Here is a 23,826-nt window from a genome sequence, read left to right on the forward strand (position 1 = left end):
AACGGTTAATTTTCAAAATTAAATGCAATGCTTCTACAAAATCTGTTATTATGTTAGAAATTATTTTGTCTAACAATTCTTGTACAAAAATAAGGAAAAAGTTTTGATATAAAATAAACAAAAACAGACAACCGACAAAAAATAATTTGTTTGGAAGGTTATCTTTTTGCAGTCACCTTGTCCGCCGCACGTCAAATTTCCCCGATGACAGTGGGAGGTGGATCGAAATTTGCAGAGGCCCGCGAGCAAAAAGCTGACTAGCAGCAGAGAAGGATTCGTCCCGTAATTTTTAGCGTCGTCAAAGTACAATGATCCATCGGCTGGCTCCCTAACTCGGAAAAGGATCGGCTAAGGAACGGAAGCACAAAATGGCCCAACTGCTTCGTGGATGGTCGAGGTAAGGCACCGAAAAAACGCGTTGTTACCAGGACACACGACGGCTGCTGGTTGCTTGCTCTCTCTCCTGCATCCGTCATGAGCTCATATCGTTATGTAAAGTTTATTGATTTTTTGTTTTTACTTTCCTTATGTCTTCGCGCGTGTCGTCAACCTGCCTTGTGCCAACAAACAAAAAAAAAAAAAAAACACCCGTTCGATGCCAAAAACGCCCGTCTGGTTCATCAGCATCGACCCGCGGTTCAAGCACATTCGACCGGTCGTGTACACGGTGAGCCGCGTCAACTTTTCCGGCTTTACGACCCCCGGTGGCAATGGTAGCAATGGAAGTGCTGGCACCGGCGGTAGCAACCATTCCACGGCCTGGTCCCGGTACAACTACTACCGGCAGCAGGAATTCCTGCGACCCCCGAACGCGAGCGGCTGGCAGTACTATGGAGGGCAGCAGCAGCGCCATTACGGCATGCTGATCGGGCGCGTGCTGAGGGGCGTGCTGAAGCTGCGCTACCTCGTGCTCGGCAGTGCCATCGGTGGAGGCGTTACGCTCAACAAACGGTACGAGGAGTGGAAGGACGGGCTGCCGGACATGAAGTGGCTCGAGGAGGTGTTCCCCGACAACGAGAAGTGGGCCGGCTTTACGAAAAATCTGCTCGCCGTTAAGGACGCCGTGAAAGACTCGATCGAAATAGGTACCATCAGAGTGGTGAAGTAGAAAAAGCACAATTGTTTACGGTCATGGTCATATTTTTAGATCCTCGGTTAAAGCAGCTGAGCGAGCACAAGCTGAACGAGTGGCGACAGTGGTTCGACCAGCGGCTGGACAACGCAATCGAAGCAGCGGAAACGCAACAAAACCCCCAGATTGAGAGTAAGTAATCGTGCTCCCGGTGTTCCGTGTTCGTTCCGTTCCGACCCAAGTGCTCAAGAATGATTAAATGTTTACAAAACCTGTGCTGTTCACGATGATGTAAAAGCTATTATGGGCTGTTGTTTGTTTGTTCGTGTGTGAGCGTGCTTACATCATCCGAGCACGAAAAGCTCGAACGGTTATCGGGCGTGCATCAGAGACAAGCCAAAAAGCGTTCAATTTCTTCTATGTAAATGTAATGTAATTTTATTTCTAACTAATTTTGGATAAAACAAAACTTAACGTCATCACCAACAACGCGATCGCCGGGTTCGTTACGGGTCGATAGTGTGTAGAGTAACGGTTCGCGAGAAATCATATTCGAACGTGTACCGTTACTAAGTTTCATCGTGATTCATTCGCTCTTCCCGTTCACCTTCCCCTCTACCCTTCTTTAGGGGTCAGTTAAAAGGAAAGTTTGTGCCGCGTTTAATCGAAATTATTTTTTTTTCTTTCTCTTTCTCTCTTTCTCTCTCTATTTGGCTTCTCTAGGTTCCTTCCAGAACTTGTCAGAATTTATTTCTGAGCTATATGGAGGTAAAAACCAGTTAGCGTTTAAAAATCTAATAAGATTTAACATGCGTTATGTAGATAGATGCTGGTGATGGGGTCAGAGCGCACCAAAAGATTTAGTCATTCTTGAGTGGTTTAAAAAAACGACGCCTCGGAATTGGTTCTCTCTGTTTGCTTTGCAAAATCGACCCCTGTTCTAGTGCTGTGTTAATTTTCCTTCCCGGTTTTCTCTCGCTCTTCCTTCTCTTCCCCTCCTCAAACAACCACCAGCAACCAAAGAGGAGCTGCGTGCGAAAAACACTGTCAACGCGAAGGGGCTCAGCGCGGAGGACAGCCGCAAGCGCGTTGACACCCTGCAGGCGCAGGTCGACTCGCTGCAGACGGAAATCATGAACGTGCAGCTCAAGTACCAGCGGGAGGTGGAAAAGCTCGAGAAGGAAAACCGCGACCTGCGGCAGCAGTATCTGATACTGAAGACGAACCGCAAGCAGCCGACGAAGAAGCGCATCAAAAAGTCGCTCATCGACATGTACTCGGAGGTGCTGGACGAGCTGTCCGGGTACGATACGAGCTACACCACGGCCGACCATCTGCCGCGCGTGGTGGTGGTCGGTGATCAGAGCAGCGGCAAAACCTCGGTGCTGGAATCGATCGCGCAGGCGCGCATCTTCCCGCGCGGCAGTGGCGAGATGATGACGCGTGCCCCGGTCAAGGTGACGCTGTCGGAGGGCCCGTACCATGTGGCACAGTTTCGCGATTCCGAGCGGGAGTACGATCTGACGAAGGAGAGCGATCTGGCGGAGCTGCGCCGCGATGTGGAGATTCGGATGCGCAACTCGGTGCGGGGCGGCAAGACGGTCAGCATGGACGTGATCTCGATGACGGTGAAGGGACCGGGGCTGCAGCGGATGGTGCTGGTCGATCTGCCGGGCATCATTTCGACGCAGACGGTCGATATGGCGCCGGATACGCGCGATCAGATCAAGCACATGACCGAACACTACATGAGCAACCCGAATGCGATCATTTTGTGCATTCAGGTAAGCGTGGGAAGAGAGATAGTGAGAGGGAACAGTGCGAGAAGAGAGCTTAAATGTTTGATTTCTTCCATCTCAGGACGGTTCGGTCGATGCGGAACGAAGCAACGTGACCGACCTGGTGTCGCAATGCGATCCGCTCGGCAAGCGTACGATCTTCGTGCTGACCAAGGTGGACCTGGCGGAAGATTTGGCCGACCCGAACCGCATCCGGAAGATACTGTCCGGCAAGCTGTTCCCCATGAAGGCGCTCGGCTACTTTGCCGTGGTGACGGGGCGCGGCCGCAAGGACGACAGCATCGAAACGATACGCGAATATGAGGAAAAGTTTTTCAAAAACTCCAAACTATTCCAGTAAGTGTGGGCGGGCACGGCACATGGCAGTGGAGTTTTAAACCTTTTTCACTTATTTTCACATTTTTTCATAAAACAAAAAACACAGAAGTGGCGTCACAATGTCGCATCAGGTGACGACGAGAAACCTCAGCCTAGCCGTGGCCGACCGGTTCTGGAAGATGGTGCGTGAAACGATCGAGCAACAGGCGGATGCGTTCAAGGCGACACGCTTTAACCTGGAAACGGAGTGGAAAAACAATTTCCCACGGTATGTTTCTATCTGGCCCGTCTTTTTATCTCTTTTCCAATAAATTCCAACGATTGTTTCCCTCTTCCATTAATTCAGACTGCGCGAGTCCGGTCGGGATGAGCTGTTCGAAAAGGCGAAGGGAGAAGTGCTGGATGAGGTGGTCAATCTGTCGCAAGTTTCCGCCAAAAAGTGGGAAGAGCTGATGAACAGCAAGCTGTGGGAGAAGCTTTCAAGCTACGTGTTTGAAAACATCTACCTACCGGCCGCCCAATCCGGATCACAGAGTGAGTGATGGAGATGTTAAGCGTCAACAAGAAAACCCCTTTCAACTAATTGATCTGAAAAACTTCACCTCCCACAGATTCGTTTAACACGATGGTCGATATTAAGCTGCGCCAGTGGGCCGAACAGGCACTGCCGGCCAAATCGGTCGAGGCGGGCTGGGAGGCGCTGCAGAAGGAGTTCCAGCATCTGATGGAGGTGGCGCGCCGTACGCCCGATCACGACGACCTGTACGACAACCTGAAGAGTGCCGTCATCGACGAAGCCATTCGAAGGCACTCGTGGGAGGACAAGGCGATCGATATGCTGCGCGTGATACAGCTGAACACGCTCGAGGACCGGAGCGTGCACGACAAGCAGGAGTGGGACCAGGCGGTACGCTTTTTCGAAGCCTCGGTCAAGGATAAGCTGCAGGCGACCGAGACAACGATCGGCGAAATGTTTGGTCCCTCGACCAGCCAGAAGTGGCTGCACTGGCGCTCGTCGACCGAGGAGCAGAACAAACGGCGGCAGGTCAAGTCCGAGCTGGACAAAATACTCGACAGCGACTCGAAACATTCGCCCACGCTCAGCTACGACGAGCTGACGACGGTGCGGAAAAACCTCCAGCGGGGCAACGTGGAGGTGGAGACGGACTACATCCGGGAGACGTGGTATCCCATCTACAGGCGGTAAGACAAGACACACATGGCGCACACTAAAGCGATGTGTTGAATGTCCCTTTTTCTGCGTTTCGCATTGCAGGCATTTCCTCAAGCAAGCGCTAAACCGTGCGTACGATTGCCGGAAGGCGTACTACCTGTACTCGCAGCAGGGCAGCGACTGTGAGGTGAACTGCAGCGACGTGGTACTGTTCTGGCGCATCCAGCAGGTCATCAAGGTGACGGCGAATGCGCTGCGCCAGCAGGTTATCAACCGGGAGGCGCGACGCTTAGATAAGGAAATAAAGGAAGTGCTGGACGAGTACGGCGAGGATGATGAGAAGAAGCTGCAGCTGCTTACTGGGAAGCGCGTGCAGCTGGCAGAGGAACTGAGTAAGTAACGCTTTGCCCCGCACAAAAAAAAGGGTCCCGCACACGATATTTTCATGCTACGCTGCCTTTTCTCCCAATTTCAGTTCGTGTGCGACAGATTCAGGAAAAGCTGGAAGAGTTTATCAACGCGCTTAATCTGGAAAAGTAATCACCCCTTTAGTCACCGCTGCTACCATCATCTTCTCCTCCAATATCGGCTGTTATTGTTTCGTTCCGGTCGATTCGGTTCTACGAACGCGCGCGCGCTGCACAAGGAGCCAGCAACGACAGTCACACGTCCGGATACGGACAATGTTATTTATTTGCGCTTGCAAAGCAAAGTCATTCAATTCTACACATCGCCAGTGTGCGCCAGTGGTGCCCTACGTGAAACTAATCCCAATCCAGGTCGGAGGGAGAAAACGTATTCGCGTGTGCCAGCAGCATTCTGAGTATGCCGCCGCCGCCGCGCTACCTCTATTGTAAGCTGTGTATATTTGGAAAGATACATACAGTAAGCCGTTTTTTTCTTTTCCTTTTAAACTTCTGCATGTGCAACTACTAATCACAGTAAGAGAAGAGTTTAAGCAAAATCAAGGGACATCGTTCCTTCTTCCCTCAGCCAAAACAAAACTGCGTATTACAAATTAGTAGAACGCACAAAACGCTCGCGCCCCGTACAAGCGGCTTGCTGCTATCGTGCTCTATTTAAATGTGATGAAAGTGGAAAGTGTGCGGAAAGAAAAAGTCATTGGCTAATCGAGTACTTGAAATAAATGTAATCATATGGAAAAATTAACATAGAAATTTCGAAAGAATTGTAATTATGATGGCAATTTATTATGATGACAGGAAGTGTTCAATGCTATTGAAGCTCTATGTGGCGACGATTTGGACGCTGTCGAAGGTACGAAGAGGTAAGTTCTTCATAAGATTCTGCAGCAAAAATTGAAGTAAAAAATAGTACGACCAATTCTAGGCGCAATTGCAGCAGGAAGTGTAAAATGTAGATGGTGCATGTCCTTTTTACGAGACGTTTACTACGCATTCGCAACTCTATATCATTCTGGTATCTACTGCATTTTAGAAATGGGTTTGGAATACGGCCAAAGTGTCACACTTTCTCTTCGAACAAAATTATCTGCACCACCTAATCAGAGTTTATCACTAGTACAGCTTCTGCTCATGTTATCAGCATGTGAAATCGGTAAAAGCCTAAGTAGGCCTGAGCCCCTTTAAAAAGGTTTTCAGGGGTTCTTATAATTTTGAGACACTTTCTTGACTCTGTCTTAAAAGGGAAGTGAACTCTACAGCAGTGCTCTCCAACTTTTTTAGTATCACTGGTCACTTAGGCTTTGTAAATCATGCGTCCGCGGTCCACATTTGTTACATTTGTTCAACACTTTTTGTTCAAATGTGTTAAAATCTTACTCTAGGCATGCCGGATGAAAATTTGACCTTGGTTGAGCAAAAAAGTTTTTCTTAAAAAAGTTCTTCCGCAGACCACGTCTGTTAATGTCACGGACATCAGGTTGAAGACCACTGCTCAAACTGAATCCAGTAGGAATTACTTCATAATGCACACAGCCCCTGAACACCCCTGTAAAGCTGCGACAGAATGCAGAAAGTGAATTCAATAGCAGCCTTGATCATTAGGCTCAGCTGGAATCCAATTGGATTTACAATATTAAAGGGAGTCATATAATTCGTCAAACAAAATCCATTAATCCATCCATCCATCCATTTCACATTAAAGAAATACAATAACTTAGCTAGTAAAAAGAATAGAAAAATGTTTCGGAACGTATGCTTAACTATATGGAATTGATACGATAAAAATGGAGTATGCTGCAAATTGAATGCCCCAAATGGTAATAATATATTCCAATCTTACTTTTTAACAACTTTTAAAACCAATATGACTATTTCAATGTGCTTCTATGATATCGATAAAGGGTGTAATAAAATCTAATCACTGTCACTACTACTGCTGCTGCTGCTGCTGCTGCTACTGCTGCCTTTACGCCGGAACGCCTTCGACAGGGCGTACCCTCCAAGACCGGCTGCACCGGCTGCGGCACCGTACTTTAGTAATCTACTGGTTTTCCCTTTCTGAAACAGTAGAAAAGCACAGCAATTATTTTCTCATCTTCAACTACCGCAAAATCCCAACACCCAAATCCCAAAAAGGCACTTTTAAAAACTATCCAGCCTACAACAACTCTTCGGACACAAAACAGCCAAACAGACAAAAAAAAATAGAAAAACTAATAAAAATACACAAAAAACACTCTTCTCACATTTTGCAACGTACGGGAAGCATTTTAGAAGCAATGGCAGCACCCGTGCCAGCCGCTAAAGCTGTCGACGCTACAGCACCGGGTGTCATTGCAAAGCCTGCGCTCTGCTGCTGTTGTGGTTGAGGATGCGGCGTGCTTGGATATCCTGCCGGGTAGAGGGCGCCTGGTGGTGGTGGTGGTGCCGTTGGATACATTGGTGCACCATATCCTGGACCACTCCCTGACGGCATCACGAAACCAGGCTACATGGCAAGCGGTCAGTGGTGATGATTGAGAGCGCATAGGAAAGACGAATGCAAAACACAGAAAACATAAAATAATAACACAAACACTTTACAATGTTCAGTGAATGGAATGTGATAGCAGCTTCTCGCATACCTGGACACTTGCCGGATGGGAGTGAGCAGTATGGGATGGTGAGATGGGGGAATGCGCAGCCATTCCTTTGGCGTTTGATTTATCGCCTACTGCGTTGCGAAGAAAATCTTGCGTTTGCCGTATGCCACTAGTGATCGTTTGTTTGAACGGGAGGTTTTTCATCTTAACGCGATTGTCTTCGCGTGAAGCATCATGGGATGGGGAGGGCTTTTCGTTTCGGTGTAATGGAATAGGAAATTTACAATTAACTTACAAAATTACAAAAACAAAAACGGAATTTACACGGACAAAACAGTAAGCAAATGTAAATCCACGTGTTTTAAGCGTAGTAACGATATAAAGAAACGCATATAGACTGTAGGACACAGAACAGCAAACATAAATGCCAAAACTATTTGCCTGCGTAATTTTCTAACCAACTGCCAGCATATCCGTTCTCTAAAAAGCCACGGACGGCAGCAGGACACGTAACATGGCTATGCCAGTACTAAGGTAGCAAAGGGTAGGTGTGTTTGGGTCGTAAACAGTGCATTACATTTGCTCAACTTTTGCCTGCAACTCTTCTTTGAACAGTACCGAAAATGGCACGGCCGCCGGCAGCGGTGCTCCAGGGGGCTGCGTAGGATAGTGCGGATAGCCGGGCATCGTCGACGGCGGTGGTGGTGGTGGTGGTGGTGGTAGTGGATAGCCACCTACTCCTTTAGATGTGTAGCCGAAGTTGAACCAAAAAAATGGGAAAACGGACACAACACATTAAGACATTAGATAAGGAAGAGGTTGTGTGACAGTGGTGGTGGTGTAGTCGATCGGTCGGTTACGGGCTTAGAACAGTTTCCCGAAGAGTAGCCGCCTGGTTCTACCTGGATAGTGGCCACTACCGCCACCGATCGGGTGCGATGGCAGCGGTGTGTAGGGGGGCGGTGGCGGTAAGTTCGATGGTGGCGCATGCGGTACAAAGCCTATCGCCGGTGGTGCATACGGTGCCGCTGGAGGGAGATGCACTGTTGGTGGATGATAAGGTAAGGTGTGTGTTAAGGGGATGGGGAAATATCGAACACACGAGATAAGATAAGCATTGGGCTGTTTCAGTCATTTGCACTGCCGTGACACCTACCGATTGGTGGATATGGATTCACTGGCACCGAACCCGGCACGTCCGCCTCGGACAGGATCGAATAGATCGTGCCGCCGGCGGCGATCGAAATGTACTGCGCCCGATGCAACGGCAACCGGTGCCCGAACGTGCAGAAGTGTGCACCGTTGATGGCAATTTTGTACTGCGTCGCTTCGGCCAGTATGAGCAGATCGAAGCTTTCGCCGTACCGGATCGGGCAGCCACCGTAGCGTTCCTCCGGCCCGACCACCTGGTTCTGGATCGAGTTGCGCACGATCGCGTGCTCGTGCGGTCGAATGCTAATGTGCAGCGCGACATCGTCGCGCGGATTCACTGCCGCACCCGATTGAATGTAGATCTGGCAGCTGGTGTGGGTGAAAAATGGGTTGAAAAAAAAAAAACATTATTAGAAACATGACTCATCGCAGCTACAACGCAGCAGCGAAAGCTGCAGTAGGCGTGTAAATTTCCTCACCGTTCTCCATGGTTGGTAATGATGCCCTTGATACGCAGCATGCGTCCCGGACTTAATCCGCCCGGTATTAGCCCCAGGAAGGGAAGGGTCTAGAATGGAAGCGAAAGAAATCGGAACGCTGACTCATCACACATTTGTCCCCTGACTGGGTGGAAAAGCAACCTTTTCCAATAACACTTACGGGAGAATATTGCGGAATCGTAGCCATTAGTGTAACGAGCTACAGCCACAAACAATCAACCTTCTTCAAACGAGGTTTCTTCTAAAACACTGCACTTTATTTTAAACACACGCACACTAAATGTACTACCAAACCGTCACAAAGAACCGTCACCGTACGCGAAAACTGACAAATGCTAAATGATAGATAGCGCTACGTTGTATGTTTACTTTATAGCTTTGGGCTTCGTTATCGTACGTTCGAAATCGACGTGCCTTCGATAACTGAGTCAAGTGCGCGTACAGCAGCAATGGAGAGAAAAAAAAGGTTCCACCTCCCACCACCCCCCAATTTCCGTAATGACGATGAGTCAATACATCAACCCTGCCGAGCGTTGGCATGTGTAAGTGAGCTTGGCTGCATGGATTTCAAAAATATTGCGCCATTACCCGATTGTAACGGTCGCGTAACGCCTGGCGATGGGTGTAACGCTGAACTGTCATTTGAGCGGGTTGTAAACAACACGCGCTGCCATGCGTTGCTGCTTTGCTTTGTGCCATCGAAGTGTCCGTCTCGAAGGTCCCGAAAACCGAACACAACACTCGCGCGTGTTTGTGTCCCCGCGACAGGTAAGAATAAATTAACTAGGTGTACCCGAAAGGGGAAACAGCTTGCACAATAGAGAAAGTGACCAAGTGACACGTCGACTGTGTGTTCACAGGGAAGGGGGGCAGGACGAATTGCTGTCGCCGCTGTATGATGCCGCTTGCCGACCACCCGCTGTACGGCCGGCCAGTGAGATGAGTGTGTACCACGATGAGGTCGAAATCGAGGATTTCGAGTACGACGAGGAGGAGGAGATGTACTACTACCCGTGCCCGTGCGGCGACCGGTTTCAGATCAGCCGGGAAGAGCTGATCGCGGGCGAGGAGGTCGCTACCTGCCCGAGCTGCTCGCTCATAGTGAAGGTGATCTACGATCCGGAAGCGTTTGCCGCGGAACAGGACGAAACGGAAGCGGTGGCGGGTAAAGCGACCGATCAGCTGGAAAAGAACTAAACTGGTGAAGTGTGAATATTATGAAGAATAAAGCTAGGTAATAATACTCTTAGCTAAATGTGACATATTTCACTGTGGAAAAGCCGGCAGAAGGATGGCAGTGTCTTACACTTACAGGGAGAAAAATGTATTTTCATGTTTATTTTCAGTCGCAAACCATATAAAAAGAAGGAAAACACAGAGTGCATCAACAATTAAAACACTAACAAGTACAGTATGGTGAAAGTAACTTACAGGTCCCGTGTGTACACGTGTGTTACGGTTCTGTTTTGCTGTAGTCTAACTTCTTCGCGCGTGGATTCGCTGAAGAACGGGTTAAACGTTTTGCGGCATCTGAAAATATAGGTGGAAAAACATGAACATAGTACAAAACGGAGAGATAACAGTGTACACTCAGTGTTTCAATTACCTGTTTCTCCCTCGAAGCTATAGTGGCAGTCCTTACTATCGCCCGAGTCCTCGCCGAACACGTCCGCGATGACACTGGCCGACGTTCGACCCTGCCTGGATCGTCGTTGGCTTCCCGAACTCCGACGTGGCGTTCCACGCGCATAAACCTTGCGTCCCTGCTTCGCATCGTCTGTGTCCACGCTGTCGTCCGACTGTTGGTTGCTTTCGCTGGCCGGAACGGACACGGCAGATGCATTCAGCAGCTGCGAATGTCTGAGTCGCTTCTGTATTTCCATATCCAGCCGGGACGGTGTCCGGGCGGCCAGATTGTCGATGTGCTCGATCTCGAGCTCGTCGTTAAATTTGATCTTCGGCTTCGGTGTGTCCACGATTGAGCGCGACGTATGCCGGCGACGGGTTTGCGGGGTATCCAGGCCGGAATCGAGAAAGAGGACACTTTTCGCCCGCCGGCCGTTCTTAACCTTTGGCGTTTTCAGTATCGACTTTACCTCTTCCGTTCTGTGCAGTGTGATCTAAGCAAGGGGATGTGGAAAATTTATAAATTAATTTAATGAAAGCAAAGACGGACATGGTTGGTGTGCTATTTGGGTACGGACTAGTGTTGGGTTTCATTAATCTTTCGTTGAGAATCATTCATATGAATCTTCAGTGATGAGTGATTCGAATCTCGAATAGAATCTTCAAAGATTCATGAATCTTTATAGATTCTTTAAATAATCTTTGAAGATTGATGAATCCTTGGATATTCATGACTATTTAGAGATTCATGAATCTCCATAGAGTCTCGAATCTTCAAAGATTCATGAATCTTCTTGAGACATAAGAATCTTGAGATTCATGAATCTTTCGAGCGTCATGAATCTTTGACAATTAAAGAATCTTTGAAGATTCAAGAACTTTTGCAGATTCATGAATCTTTAAAGATTCACTAATTTTTGAAGATTTGTGAATCTTTAAAGTTTTGTAAATCTTTTAAGATCCGTGAATCTTTGAAGATATATGAATCTTTGAAGATACATGAATCTTTCCAACCGAGATTCAGATTAATTGAATCATTTAAAAAATTCTTTCAGATTCAGATGAATCAGATTTACCCAACACTAATACGGACTAGAGCGAATAACGAGGAAACTAAGCTTACATCGGGGAAAATTGTGCGTCGCTTGGAAAGCTCTTCCGGTTTGGACGGCTGTTCCCAGTGGAATACGGTCGGTGTACCACCCGGGCATAGACTAGAGCGCCGCTGCTGCACGGAGGAACGCTTCGGGGACTTTCCAAAGCGTACTGCTCGCTTTTCCGGCGTCGTTACAACGGTGACCGTTTCTTTCAGCGGCTCCAAATCTTCCACCGTCGTTTTTTGCTTTTGCTTCTCTTGTCGCGCTTTGCGTATCAGATCCGCAATGACGGAGGAAGACGCTTTGGTGCCAGCCGCTGGCTGCTTCTTTTCGCGCTTTCGTATACCACCACCGGCACGGAGCTTTTTCGTTTTGGCCTGTGGTTCCGGCGACGGTGCCAACTCCTGCCAGTTGTTTTCCTTCAACGATCGCAGCTCTTCGAAGCGTTTGTTTAAGTTGTCCAAATCGAGCGACAGCATCACCCAGAAGCCGTCCAGATCGTCATGTCGTACCTTGCGGTCGTTCCACTTCAATTCATAGTGCCCTATCAACTCCCGGAACTTGGTAAACTTCTTCTTGAACAGAATGTTAGTTTGGCCCTGGGCCGCGATGATCAACCCGCGACAGTGATCGTTCAGTTCGTGCTCTGGTTCGAGGAACGGTGCATAAAGGTCACACAAACCCTGCAAACGGCCCACTTCGTTGTCGATTTTCTCGTAGTAGAAGCGAGTCTTTTCCTGCACCTCTTTCGGTGGTGCTGGATCGTCGTTCGGCTCGACCACCGCTGGCTCTGTGATTCGTACCGAGTTGCGACGGCTACGACGGAGAGGTGTATTGCTGGTGGAAGTGTTAAGAATAGCGTCACCCTCACCGACAGAACATGGCTGAACCTTCTCCTCTTGCGTTAAACTTGTTTGGCCAGTAATGGTTTCGTCTTCCACTGGTTTCGACTCGGTGGCCAGGTTGTCGATGTGTTCAATTTCCAGCTCGTCGTTAAATTTGATCTTCGGCTTCGGTGTGTCCACGATCGAACGGGATGTGTGCCGACAGCGGGTTTCCGGTGTATCCAGGCCGGAATCGAGAAAGAGGACACTCTTCGCCCGCCGGCCGTCCTTAACCTTTGGCGTTTTCAGAATCGACTTTACATCTTCCGTTTTTTGCTGCGTAATCTGAGGGGATGAGGAAATTTGTGAACTATTGTACGCGAAATAAAAATCTATGAAAAATCTGAGATTTTACTCACCTCGGGGAAAATGGTACGTCGCTTGGAGAGCTCTTCTGGCTCCGATGGCTGTTCCCAGTCGGATACGATCGGCGTACCACCCGGACATATACTAGAGCGCCGCTGCTGCACGGAGGAACGCTTCGGGGACTTTCCGAAGCTTACTGCACGCTTTTCCGGCGTCGTTACAACGGTGACCGTTTCTTTCAGCGGCTCCAAATCTTCCACCGTCGTTTTTTGCTTTTGCTTCTCCTGACGCGCTTTGCGTATCAGATCCGCAATGACGGAGGACGACGCTTTGGTGCCAGCCGCTGGCTGCTTCTTTTCGCGCTTTCGTATACCACCACCGGCGCGGAGCTTTTTCGTTTTGGCCTGTGGTTCCGGCGACGGTGCCAACTCCTGCCAGTTGTTTTCCTTCAACGATCGCAGCTCTTCGAAGCGTTTGTTTAAGTTGTCCAAATCGAGCGACAGCATCACCCAGAAGCCGTCCAGATCGTCATGCCGTACCCTGCGGTCGTTCCACTTCAATTCATAGTGCCCTATCAACTCCCGGAACTTGGTAAACTTCTTCTTGATCAGGATGTTCGTTTGGCCCTGGGCTGCGATGATCAACCCGCGACAGTGGTCGTTCAGTTCATGCTCTGGTTCGAGATACGGTGCGTACAAGTCACACAATCCCTGCAAACGGCCCACTTCGTTATCCACCTTCTCGTAGTAGAAGCGTGTCTTTTCCTGTACCTCTTTCGGTGATGCTAGATCGTCGATCTGTTCATCGAACGATGGTTCACTCAGTCGTACCGAGCTGCGACGTACACGGCGGAGCGATACGTTGTTGGCCGTAGCGCTCTGCACAGCATCAGCGCCGTCGGCAGAAGATTGTTGAATCTTTTCGTCTAGCGATAAATTCGCACGGCTGGGAACGATTTCGTTTTCCAGCGGTTCTTCGGTAAATATTAACGAGGCACGCTTCTTTGTCTTTGATCCATCCAGCTCGCTCTGCACTGGTAAGCTGCAGCCCTGCTCCGTGGGTTGAGCGGTTTGTTCGATTTCGGATTTCAACGGGCTTTCGGTAAAAGTCCACGAGATGCGCTTCTTCGCTTTGGATCCATTCAATCCCTTCTCCTTTGGCAAACTGCTGCTGCTACGGTCCTGTTCGATGGAGTGAGATGAATTGATCTCGATTACAGAAAGCGATGTGAGGGAGGTCGCATTATTGCCATTATTCGTCACCATATGCGGCGGTACCGTTGGCTCGTGGGTAACAATCGCTGGACGACCATTGGATGGAGCCGTATCAACGCTGATGGTGAACGATTCATTCAAAGCCGGTTTCCTATTGCGATCTTCCAGCTTGTCAAATGCCGAAGCATGGCTCATTTCAGCCTCCTTAAACACCTCATCATCATCGTCTATTACAATCGTGTCATTGTCGATTTCGTGTACCACTGCCGGTACCCAGTCGCTAATATTACCATCGATCTGCTGTTCATTCTTGCCCTTCGTGTCCATAACGGCCGAATCGTTCAAATTGACCGTATCATGCACGGCCGTTGCTTCGTATGTCGACAAGCAAGCCACCGGCTGTGGATCCCAAATGCTGTCGCCTTCCGCTCTCAATGCTACCGGCGATGAATGTCTAACACCATTGGAGGCTGGAATTTTCACCGACGGCGACTCTACCTCGATCGGGCTAATGCCATCGAAAAGTTCCGCCATTTTGATTACGTTCAGCAATCCTTTGCCTTTCTTAATTTCTGACTCTGGTTCAAACGTGAACGCTAACGGTTGGCGATGTTTGCGTACGGTCGAAGTAACCATGGCAGATGTTCCACCACCACCGGCCTGTTTGCCATCGTGTGGAGGGGGCTTTACCTTTAAGACAACTGCTGGCTTCTTCTGCTGGGACAGTGGTCGAACGGTTTGCGCTGTCTGTGGAGAAGAATGGATAAAACAAAAATTGAATTCAACCATGCACCACAGGCACCCGGTACAATATATACTTACCACAGCATGTCGGATGGTTTTGATTGGCTTCTGCTGCAGGGGTTGCTGCGTTTCCTTCGCGCGCTTCAATTCCGGTTTCAGCCCCTTCACTGCCGACTTGGTGGGATTCGTTTTCAGTTTCTCCGACGGTAGGATTTTCGGTGGCACGTTTTCCGTTGCCTTGGGGGCCAGCTTTTCCGTGCGCCAACAGTCTACCCGAGGTTTGATGCTCTTTACCACTGGGGCAGGCGTTTTGCTGCTGATCGCTACCGTTTGCATCGCCTGATCGAGCAGCTCGCTGAGGGGCTTTTTCGGGCGCGCATTACCTTCCGCCAGGGGCTCCTGCGTCGCCTCGACGAGTTGCTTCGGTACGAACGGCACGAACGGCGCTTTGGCTTTGATCTTTTTCTCCTGCTGCATCCGGCGCTTCTGTTCACGAAACTGTAGCAAACGCTGCAGCCGTCTGCGGTACTGTTCCTCTTCCGACACGGGTTTGTTGTCACTGTTTTCGGATTGCTTTGTGGTTGTATCCTCCTGCCGGTGCTGCAGCTGCTGTGGTTCATCATTTTCTTCTTCCGATTCGTTGGTCATATTACGGAATGCTTGCCGCATCTCATGGCGAGACTTGGCCCGCATTACTTTATTCTTCCTGGTCATTTCCTCCAGCACCTGTTCGCCCCACTGGTGCTGGGAGTGGTTCTTGTAAAACACTTTGAACTCCATCCTGCAGCCACTGAACACACAAACGCTCCCCGAACTCTACTGGAGCGGTCAGGAAATGGACGACAAAATTATTTGCAAAAAGAACACAAACCAAACGCACTCGAGATGTAGAAACACGTCCAAACAGGACGTCGATGGCCGCTTCGATCTGTACCAACGGCTGCGCGTCCTTTGGCTGTGGCGTTGAATGTTTCGGTTGTGATCGTTACCCAAGCTGCAAATTCAAACCAACTGTCAACGGACGTTCAACGGCGCCTGCTGTAGCTGTCAACGGCAGCGTTTCTTCGCTTGCTATTCAAAGCTGTTGATATTTGATTCTTTTGGAAAATAAATATTTGTAACTGATAAAGAAACTTTATTTTTAATTTTTAAAACGATAGGATTTTAAATTAAACAGAGAAACAGTCCCGCTTTGATTGCTTATTCTATCTGGCAGCACTGCCCCGTCGGTTGACAGCTGACGACGACGAGGTGACATTTGTCGCTGGTGGTGTGTAAACTTTTCCGCAGCGCAAGGGAACGCGACTGATCCTGTGGCCGTGATATTTGAGTGTTTTCTATTTTCTCCGTGCGCAAAAAACACCACGCCAGCCAGCGTTGCACAGTTTGCACTTTTCCCCGCATTATCTGCTTTTTTCCCCCAAAAACAGTGAAACAGTGTGAAATTGCAAGCAGCGACAATGGTTCTGACGCGTGTTATCCGTGCCGTAGGTCGTTCGACCTTGCTCGAGACGGGTGTAGCTGGTAGCGGCGGAGGCCAGCTGCAGCTGGTACGGTTGCCGCTGCGTCGCAAGTACACTTATCGCAGCGGTGCCCTGAAACCGATGCCCGAAATCACACCGTTCGGGCTGTTCGGCATTATCGCCACCGTCATCCCGGGGCTACTGATTGGGGCGACCATCAGCAAGAACATGGCCAACTTTCTCGAGGAGAACGATCTGTTTGTGCCGTCGGATGACGACGATGATGACGATTAAAGAGAGCGAGAGGACAAGGGAGAGGAAAAGATCCGCAAACCACGGACCTACACAACTACACACACGTACGGGGCAGGGCGGGGAGACGGGGCAGCACATGGGTCAGGATCGATATTTTTAGAATGCGAACAATTCTTCAACCTGTACGTGTGGTGTGTAAGTAAGGGAAAACATAATCCACACAATTAAAAGGTCAGTCGCTAACATAATGCATCTGTTTTTCCGTTTTCATATCATTTCCAGATAATTCTCTAGTTCATTTTAATACAAGAAAATGCTGCGATCATCCCCTGGCCCCAGCCTGTACCGAAACTTGTTATAGATAGCAGCTGTTAAACGAAGCTCCCAATCCCTTCGCTTTCAATCGTTTCACAGTAGTTACAGCTCTTCCCCATTCACTGTTAAGGATGTAGCAACCTCGAAAGGAAGAAAAGTGGCCGACACTAACACAAAACAACGCGCACCAGTGATACCATCGAAAGCGGAAGGAAGGCGGGAGCGGCTTCTTCCGCATTCTTGCTCGTTTCAATCGAATGTTCGTAACTTTATTGTTGTGCTTGCAGGAATAATTTAGTCGAACGGGTTCGGTCCACACCATCAGAACTGTAGCGTGTTGAATCGTTTTGATTTTCATTTGTACATAATTTGCAGTTAAGTTTTTCGTTTTAAGTTTTTTTTTAAACATACAGTTTATGCTTTTGTTTTGCTTCGTGTCAGCAGCAAGCAAACGACGAACCAATCACGCACGCACCCGCCATCGCGCAAAGTAGGCGGCCTGATTAACGAGAAATTAAACAAACAAAACAAAAAATACCCGAAGAGTTATTAGTCCGAGTTACGCAAAATAAAAGACGAATAAAATACTTAAAAGAGCTGTGCTGTCTTTTGTTCTGAGCTAGTTTTTCCACCGTAATTTACAATTTTCGAAATTATTCCGTGGTGTTCGGTAGAGGAAGACTTCCAAGCATTATTTACAGTCGGCGTGTCTAGTCACTTCATGCTCTCTTTAAAGGATCGGAGAAGTAGAAGAGCGTTAAAGGGTCAGGAGAGGAGGAGAGCGGTTCGTCTTTAATTAAAAAAAGGAAATAATATGGTACATGTGTATGAAAAATGAATACTAACTTCGCTATTGCATTCCAAAGTTAAAGCATAAAGCAGTAGTGGAACGACGAAACAGTTCTTATTCCTTTTCGCAAAAAAGCTAACAACTTAATACCGAACCGTTTTGTGCATGATCATCGATGATTAATAAGTTAGTAAAATTATAATAAAAGAAACGTTAAATAAAAGTAACAACTACTCGTAAAGCCATCGGCAGCAACAACCTAAAACACGCGGGGGGAGGATTGGAAAATACTTGGTACGTGTTGTTTTTTGCTTTGCGCGATTCTGTTCAACACACATTTACACCGTTTTTGTAGCCGCCGCTCGGGACACTCCGGCTCGTCCCCTTTTCCATCTCTGTTTACTCCGGTGGCTTTTTGTGCGCACTCCAGCCATGGAAGCACTTGGTGAACCGTTTCGATTCCTTGTTTTTCAGCGTGAGGAAAAGCTTTCGCGGCCGCTCAGGTTGCTTTATGCGCATATGCTGGATGTAAACCTACAGCGCGAGAGAGAAGGCACGAAAGAGACAAATAAAGATGATAAATATTTCACCGAAAAACGCTTCTTATCTTCTCGCATTTTTTTTGCTTACTTGTGCCGATTTGTAGGCGAGCTTAATTTCGACCTCGCTGCAGCGTGACCCCAGCCACAGAAACACCTGATCCCCGTTGTCCAGTATCATGATGTCGTCGTCCGCCAGATCGTCCTGACAAAAGTCGGAACACTTCTCCGCCACCGTAAAGTAGCCCTTTTCGTTCGAGCAGCGGAACAGCCGTGTAAAGTTCATGTACTCCGCATCCGTGTCGTACGGTTTGCGGCCACCGAGCGCAACCCAGAAGAAGTTTTCTGGCTCCTCACCTTCGTGAAGGATCTTTGTAGTGGAGAAAGAGCAAAATAGCACATTGTTTAGTGAGAAATTCAAACGGGTTTCACTTATGCTCAAGCTGCTGTATGAATTAGTGGTGAGAGCTTGGAATCGGGCCTAGTCGATTCCGTTTTTGTTTTCGGAATCAATTCCGGAACCGATTTAGTTTATGCAACCTATTCTGATTCCGGATCCGATTTCGATTCTGTTTCCAGAACCGATTCCGACTCCGGAACCGATTCCGACTCCGGAACCGATTCCGACTCCGGAACCGATTCCGACTCCGGAACCGATTCCAACTCCGGAAACGATTCCGACTCCGGAACCGATTCCAACTCCGGAAACGATTCCGACTCCGGAACCGATTCCGATTCCGGAACCGATTCTGATTCTGGAACCGGTTCTGACTCCGGAATCGATTGTGATTCTGGAACCGGTTCTGATTCCGGAACCGATTCTGATTCTGGAACCGGTTCTGACTCCGGAGCCAATTCCGGAGCCGAATCCGTAATTGATTCCGGAAACTGATTATGGACCTAATATCCGGAAGTGTTTCCAGAAATCTAGTCGGAGCTAGCCGGTGAAAACTTATTTTTTCCCATCACTAGTATGAACCATTCGCGTACCTGTAAGCTAACCCATGGATTGTTAAACATGTCCTCCGCTATTTCCTGTATCAGTCTCGCTTCCTCGCCGGTGGTTTTCGAGCCGATCCACACGTACACGATGCCCGATTCCGAATCATCGTCCGTTTCGAACGGCACAAACAAAATGTAGCTGCGAAAAGCGAAGATAATTAGTAGAAATAAACAAAACATTAATTCCCCCTTCCCAGGGGAAACTTACCAGAACGCTGAGTTCAGCACAGTCGCTTCCGGTTTGACCTGTATCAGGCGCGTGCACAGTGCGCTCCCGTTCGAGCGCAGATGGTAAAACTCGACCGGCAGTTTCCCTTCGGGCGTGCGCTGCTTCTCCTTGCGTCGGCCATTCTTGATCACAAACTTGCCCTTGAAGTGGGACATAAACTTCAGATTTTCCTGCTGCTGGTGTATCCGCACCACCTCCAGCTCCTCGCCAAACATCGACTTGAACTTCTTCTGCAGCGTAAAGGTGAACGTTAGCCAGCCCATATTGCCCGCCTCCCGGCCCTGCCAGAAGTACACCACGCACTGGATCTCCTCGGCCGGCGTCGCAACCGGATCGAGCGCCTTTAGCGACGCCTTGCCGACCGGGCCCGACGATGCCCCCTCGGTACCGGGTCCGCCCGCCGCCACCGTCGAGTCGTGGCCCTCGTCCTCCTCCCCGTCCGGCTCGTCCTCGTCGTCCACCGGCAGGCAGTAGCGGCAGAGGAACACGTAGCACTCGCCCGTGTAAAACACGCCCAGCTCCTCCTCCGGCAGCCGGACAAACTTCTTGTTCTCCAGCACGAACGGTTCCATCACGTCGAGATCGTAGTTCCAGTCCTCGGCGAGCTGGGCCGCCTCCATCGGCGTCATGGCCGGCTGGCGGGGCATAAACAGGGCGGCCAGGTCGGCCTTCGTTTGCTGCTGCTTGGCCCACTGCGTTAGGTCGGCGCCGGTCCGCGCCACCGATTGGGCGGTGCGCGTGAAATCGACCGCAATGATCTCCTCCCACCCGGTAAATTTGGACTTGAACACCTGCGTCTCCGTGCCCTCCTGGACGCGCGTGATCATCGCGTAGTCGGGCCGGTCGATCATGCTGAACAGCTCCTGGGAGAGCTTGATGGCGGCGGCCCGCACCAGCCGGGTCGACTTCTTGCCGAACCACACGAACAGATCCAGATAGCAGTCGAGAATGTACACGTTCTTGCTGGCGAGTATGGTGTGGGTGAGCGTTTTGTTGCACCCGCCGCCCGGCAACTCCACCTGCGGCAGCTCCAGGTAGCCCATGCCGAGCTGGATTTGGTAGAGGCGGGGCGGCACCGGCACGAACTCCGGATCGACGTGCGACTGGTTGAGACACTCCGCCTCCTCGTCCTGCGGCCCCTGACCGTCGGCGAACCCGAGCGCACGCCAAAAGTCTAAGCTTTCCTGCCGCTGGTACTCCTGGTAGATCTCGGCCTTGTTCTTCCGCTCGTGCTTGTTGATCTTTTCCGCCGTGAAGCGTGCCTTCGACTTGAGCGTGTTCTTCGACCGCGTCCCGTACCACACGAAAATGTTCAGGCCCGTGTCCAGCAGGAACACGTACCCCGGATCGAGCGACTGGTAGCTCACCGGCACCGGCTCCAGGTGGATGTTCGGCCCGGCGTCATGCACCCGGTACAGCCGCACAATGTAGACGGCGTTCTCGATCGTGTAGAACCCGGTCGACGTGCGGCCACCCTCGATGTACGTCACGTCCGAGTCGAACAGGGCCAGAAACTCGTCCGACTCGTCGCCCTGCTCCTCCCGGATCGTGCGGCACCGGGCGCCCAGATAGTTGCGCAGGTTGACCGCGTGGATCGCCGAGCAGGCGCGCTTGTCCAGCGTCGCCTTCGTGCCGATCCAGAAGTAAATCTCCCACGACAGCTGGCCACTGTCGTCGTGCGACGTTTTCAGCACGATGTAGCAATCGCCCTCGTAAAACTTCCCGTGCGCCGCCTCCTCGATCTTGTTCGGCAGGAAGTTCTCAATCTCCCACACCGTCAGCCCCGGGTACTGGCCGTCCTCGTCCTCGAATATCTCCGAATAGTCGACCGGCGGCTTCTCCAGCGTTTCGTCCCATCGTTTAGGCTTCAGGTTTTCCACCTTTTCCTCCCCGAACCCGAGCCCGCTGTTTTTGTCCTTCGCGATGTCCTGCATGCCTTTTAGGATTTTGGCCGAATCCTGATTGTCGGACGAATCGTTACGGGCGCCGCGCCGCAGCCGCAGCTTTCGGGCGATCGGATCTTTGCCGGCGTTTGCCGCACCCTGTACCTGGGCCGGCACGTTTGCGCCGGCCAGCCGCAGCTGCGTTTGGAGCGAAAAATCGATATTGTAGTAGGCCAGCCCATCGCCCCGCTGCGCTTCGATCGGTTTCGGGGGCATCACCAGGTCCGGGTTGTTGCGCAGATCCAGCTGCTCCATGTCGGTCAGCAGATGGATCGCTTCCGGCAGGGTGATCAGCTTGTTCGAGCTAAGGTTAAGCTTTTTCAGCGAACCACAGCCGCGACACAGCCCTTCCGGGACCATCTCGAGCTCGTTGTTCGAGGCGGAAAACACCTCCAGCGCGCTCAGCTTGCCGATGCTCGACGGAATGCCCTCGAAGTTGAGCAGATTGTCGTTCACGTACAGGCGGCGCAGCTCCTGCAGCTTGCACAGGGTGGCGGGCAGGGCGGTTAGCTTGTTGCGGGAAAGGTTCAGCGTCTCCAGCTTGGTAAGGTTTTCGATCAGCGGCGAAAGCTCTTCCAGCACGTTGTCGTTCAGGTTGAGGCGCTTCAGGTTGGCGAGGTTGTACAGTGCGCCCGGCACCTTCGAGAGCGCATTCTGGGACAGGTCCAGCTCCTGCAGGTTGGACAGGCTGTCGAGCGAGGCGGGAAAGTTGTTGATCGTTCGCTGCGTATTGCGCATCTGCAGGCAGACCAAACTCTGCAGGGACGGCAGCTGGCGGAGTTGGAACAGCTCGAGCGGATTGTCGTTCAGGATGAGCGTCTGCAGGTTGGACAGCCGTCGTGTCTGGGGCGGTAGCGTTTCCAGCTTATTGTTGGACAGGTCGAGAAACAGCAAATCGGTCAGATTGATGAACAGCGAGGGTGGAATGGTTTCGATTCTAGAAAGGGGAAACAGTAGCACATATTACATTATTGCATAGGGTAATCGACTCATAAGTAATCTCTTCGATAAGTTTTACTCACTGATTATTGCTTAGATTGAGCACGAGCAGTGCTTTGGCTTTCTCTAAACCCTCCGGCACCTCCTTAAGGCGATTGTGCGATAGATCGAGCGTGGTCAACTCTTCCAGCTCAAACAGATCCGACGGGATGGCGTGGCTTTTCAGCTTGTTCCGGCGCACGTTCAGCGATCGTAGGCAGCCGAGCTCGCTTAGCTGACCGAACAATTTCTCGAGCTGATTGTTCTTCATCGACAGGTGCTCCAGCTTCACCAGCTTGCCCATCTCGTCCGGTATCGTGTCCATGCCGGTACGGTCCAGCTTGAGCCACTGGACCCCGGACATGTGTTTGATATTCTTGGGGAATTTATCTTCCTGAAGTTAGACGGAAAGAATACCAAAAATTAGATGATAATGAAAGGGGAAACATCCATTCGCAACAAATGGTTGTGAGAGCAAAGGAGGGAAAGAAAGAAGGCTTTGGTATTTCATAAGCTCGTTAAACATGACAAACATAACCCTTCGAACTCGGATTATCGCAACTTATCGTCGTCAGTGCGGCGCGCGATCAGCCTCGCCGTCTCTTTGCCTTGGATGAGGCAAAGCCGGGTAGGACGAAAATAGAATTCGGTGGTATGTTCGTATTAATGCTGCCAGTAACGAGCGAATTCTGGTATGGGAAGTATGTCACCGTCACCGGGGAACAGTATGACGACCCATCAAACACTACCACCCACTTGATGTTAGTTTTATTACAACCGAGATGCAGTTAAAAAGTGCATCTCAAAAGAGGGACACACCCGCACAGGGATAATCACTCCGCTGGGACATTCCTGGTTGCGTATTCGCCCGGGCTACTTACGCTGAAGTCATTGTTCGTGAAATCTATTCCACGCACGAACGGCAAAACACCTGTAGTGCTCATAGTTTTCCTCTTTTAGTTTTCCTCCTTCGTTTTTTTTATCTCTCCTGCACGATGCACTTGTGCAGCCAACGACCCGTGCAATATTTTTTTTTGTTTCGTTTCGCAGAGATTGATGCGCTTCTGGTATTTGTGTAGGAAGGGGAACAAGTGTATTGGCCGTGCTGTTTTCACTGCTTTAGACTTGGTTTTCCTGAGGATAAATTCACCGCTAAATATCACATTTCTGTCCGAATGTTATGGCGAAGCTTTATCGGGCAGGATGGCTACCGATTTGTGTGGGAAATACGACTAAAATTTCCACTTTCTTGTCATTCACTGCACAAAAACAGTACTTGGTGTATTCTTTTTTATTTTATTGAAAGAATGAATGACAGTGCCCAAGGAAGGCAACCACCGAGCTGACAGATGGAGTGACCCAGTGCGCAAATGTGACAGGTTGGTGTGATATGGGATGCGATGTTTTTTTTTTAAAATA

General features: G+C 49.9%; 6 protein-coding genes across 10 annotated transcripts; 3 read left to right on the top strand and 3 right to left on the bottom strand.

Moving 5' to 3' along the window:
- Positions 1-213: 213 nt before the first annotated feature.
- On the top strand, positions 214-5,321 carry LOC121598426 (dynamin-like 120 kDa protein, mitochondrial). Of its 2 annotated transcripts, XM_041925268.1 has the most exons (11): positions 214-397; positions 625-1,085; positions 1,148-1,264; positions 1,796-1,840; positions 2,087-2,856; positions 2,933-3,207; positions 3,296-3,457; positions 3,536-3,723; positions 3,801-4,392; positions 4,466-4,755; positions 4,839-5,321. In XM_041925268.1, the coding sequence occupies exons 1-11, from the start codon at positions 369-371 to the stop codon at positions 4,901-4,903; spliced, it is 2,994 nt and encodes a 997-aa protein (XP_041781202.1). In that variant the 5' UTR covers positions 214-368; the 3' UTR covers positions 4,904-5,321. The 2 variants fall into 2 exon arrangements, with proteins under 2 accessions (XP_041781202.1, XP_041781203.1); XM_041925269.1 differs by lacking the exon at positions 1,796-1,840.
- Positions 5,322-6,589: 1,268 nt separating this feature from the next.
- Positions 6,590-9,468, bottom strand: LOC121598428 (galectin-9B-like). Of its 3 annotated transcripts, none has more exons than XM_041925270.1 (8): positions 9,183-9,468; positions 9,002-9,090; positions 8,527-8,891; positions 8,273-8,413; positions 7,989-8,110; positions 7,413-7,619; positions 7,049-7,276; positions 6,590-6,846 (listed from the first exon to the last, which is right to left on the bottom strand). In XM_041925270.1, the coding sequence occupies exons 1-8, from the start codon at positions 9,207-9,209 to the stop codon at positions 6,703-6,705; spliced, it is 1,323 nt and encodes a 440-aa protein (XP_041781204.1). In that variant the 5' UTR covers positions 9,210-9,468; the 3' UTR covers positions 6,590-6,702. The 3 variants fall into 3 exon arrangements, with proteins under 3 accessions (XP_041781204.1, XP_041781206.1, XP_041781205.1); XM_041925271.1 differs by having other exon boundaries at positions 6,729-6,846; positions 7,035-7,276; positions 9,183-9,467; XM_041925272.1 differs by lacking the exons at positions 7,049-7,276; positions 7,413-7,619 and having other exon boundaries at positions 9,183-9,459.
- A 192-nt stretch (positions 9,469-9,660) lies between these two features.
- On the top strand, positions 9,661-10,461 carry LOC121598429 (DPH3 homolog). Its single transcript, XM_041925274.1, has 3 exons — positions 9,661-9,790; positions 9,883-10,256; positions 10,369-10,461. Exon 2 carries the CDS (start codon positions 9,962-9,964, stop codon positions 10,217-10,219), a length of 258 nt encoding a protein of 85 aa, XP_041781208.1. The 5' UTR covers positions 9,661-9,790; positions 9,883-9,961; the 3' UTR covers positions 10,220-10,256; positions 10,369-10,461.
- On the bottom strand, positions 10,331-15,768 carry LOC121598425 (guanylate kinase-associated protein mars). The gene is made up of 5 exons (XM_041925267.1): positions 14,972-15,768; positions 12,989-14,896; positions 11,772-12,914; positions 10,629-11,142; positions 10,331-10,552 (listed from the first exon to the last, which is right to left on the bottom strand). Exons 1-5 carry the CDS (start codon positions 15,671-15,673, stop codon positions 10,476-10,478), a joined length of 4,344 nt encoding a protein of 1,447 aa, XP_041781201.1. The 5' UTR covers positions 15,674-15,768; the 3' UTR covers positions 10,331-10,475.
- Positions 15,769-16,142: 374 nt separating this feature from the next.
- Positions 16,143-17,520, top strand: LOC121600148 (essential MCU regulator, mitochondrial). 2 transcript variants are annotated; one of them, XM_041928478.1, is made up of 2 exons: positions 16,143-16,810; positions 16,894-17,520. In XM_041928478.1, exon 1 carries the CDS (start codon positions 16,354-16,356, stop codon positions 16,648-16,650), a length of 297 nt encoding a protein of 98 aa, XP_041784412.1. In that variant the 5' UTR covers positions 16,143-16,353; the 3' UTR covers positions 16,651-16,810; positions 16,894-17,520. The 2 variants fall into 2 exon arrangements, with proteins under 2 accessions (XP_041784412.1, XP_041784411.1); XM_041928477.1 differs by having other exon boundaries at positions 16,143-16,806.
- On the bottom strand, positions 17,331-23,724 carry LOC121600143 (protein flightless-1). Its single transcript, XM_041928470.1, has 6 exons — positions 23,289-23,724; positions 22,452-22,801; positions 19,466-22,366; positions 19,246-19,396; positions 18,347-18,625; positions 17,331-18,250 (listed from the first exon to the last, which is right to left on the bottom strand). Exons 1-6 carry the CDS (start codon positions 23,349-23,351, stop codon positions 18,116-18,118), a joined length of 3,879 nt encoding a protein of 1,292 aa, XP_041784404.1. The 5' UTR covers positions 23,352-23,724; the 3' UTR covers positions 17,331-18,115.
- Positions 23,725-23,826: the final 102 nt, after the last annotated feature.

This window comes from Anopheles merus, chromosome 3L (genome assembly GCF_017562075.2).
Source record: "Anopheles merus strain MAF chromosome 3L, AmerM5.1, whole genome shotgun sequence".
Taxonomy (NCBI): Eukaryota; Metazoa; Arthropoda; class Insecta; order Diptera; family Culicidae; genus Anopheles; species Anopheles merus.

What these genes read in the sequence shown, in the direction of transcription:
- LOC121598426 (XM_041925268.1), top strand. Translation starts at nt 369, where the DNA reads ATGGCCCAACTGCTTCGTGGATGGTCGAG. An exon ending in CTGCTTCGTGGATGGTCGAG is followed by an intron (nt 398 to 624) that starts GTAAGGCACCGA and finishes CTGGTTCATCAG; the next exon opens with CATCGACCCGCGGTTCAAGC. An exon ending in TGGTATCCCATCTACAGGCG is followed by an intron (nt 4,393 to 4,465) that starts GTAAGACAAGAC and finishes TTCGCATTGCAG; the next exon opens with GCATTTCCTCAAGCAAGCGC.
- LOC121598428 (XM_041925270.1), bottom strand. Translation starts at nt 9,209, where the DNA reads ATGGCTACGATTCCGCAATATTCTCCC. An exon ending in ATTACCAACCATGGAGAACG is followed by an intron (nt 8,892 to 9,001) that starts GTGAGGAAATTT and finishes CACCCACACCAG; the next exon opens with CTGCCAGATCTACATTCAAT. An exon ending in GAATCCATATCCACCAATCG is followed by an intron (nt 8,414 to 8,526) that starts GTAGGTGTCACG and finishes ATCCACCAACAG; the next exon opens with TGCATCTCCCTCCAGCGGCA.
- LOC121598429 (XM_041925274.1), top strand. Translation starts at nt 9,962, where the DNA reads ATGAGTGTGTACCACGATGAGGTCGAAATCGAGGATTTCGAGTACGAC.
- LOC121598425 (XM_041925267.1), bottom strand. Translation starts at nt 15,673, where the DNA reads ATGGAGTTCAAAGTGTTTTACAAGAACCACTCCCAGCACCAGTGGGGC. An exon ending in GACGTACCATTTTCCCCGAG is followed by an intron (nt 12,915 to 12,988) that starts GTGAGTAAAATC and finishes TCATCCCCTCAG; the next exon opens with ATTACGCAGCAAAAAACGGA. An exon ending in TAGCTTCGAGGGAGAAACAG is followed by an intron (nt 10,553 to 10,628) that starts GTAATTGAAACA and finishes CTATATTTTCAG; the next exon opens with ATGCCGCAAAACGTTTAACC.
- LOC121600148 (XM_041928478.1), top strand. Translation starts at nt 16,354, where the DNA reads ATGGTTCTGACGCGTGTTATCCGTGCCGTAGGTCGTTCGACCTTGCTC.
- LOC121600143 (XM_041928470.1), bottom strand. Translation starts at nt 23,351, where the DNA reads ATGAGCACTACAGGTGTTTTGCCGTTCGTGCGTGGAATAGATTTCACG. An exon ending in CTCAATCTAAGCAATAATCA is followed by an intron (nt 22,367 to 22,451) that starts GTGAGTAAAACT and finishes TCCCCTTTCTAG; the next exon opens with AATCGAAACCATTCCACCCT. An exon ending in GTGCTGAACTCAGCGTTCTG is followed by an intron (nt 19,397 to 19,465) that starts GTAAGTTTCCCC and finishes CGCTTTTCGCAG; the next exon opens with CTACATTTTGTTTGTGCCGT.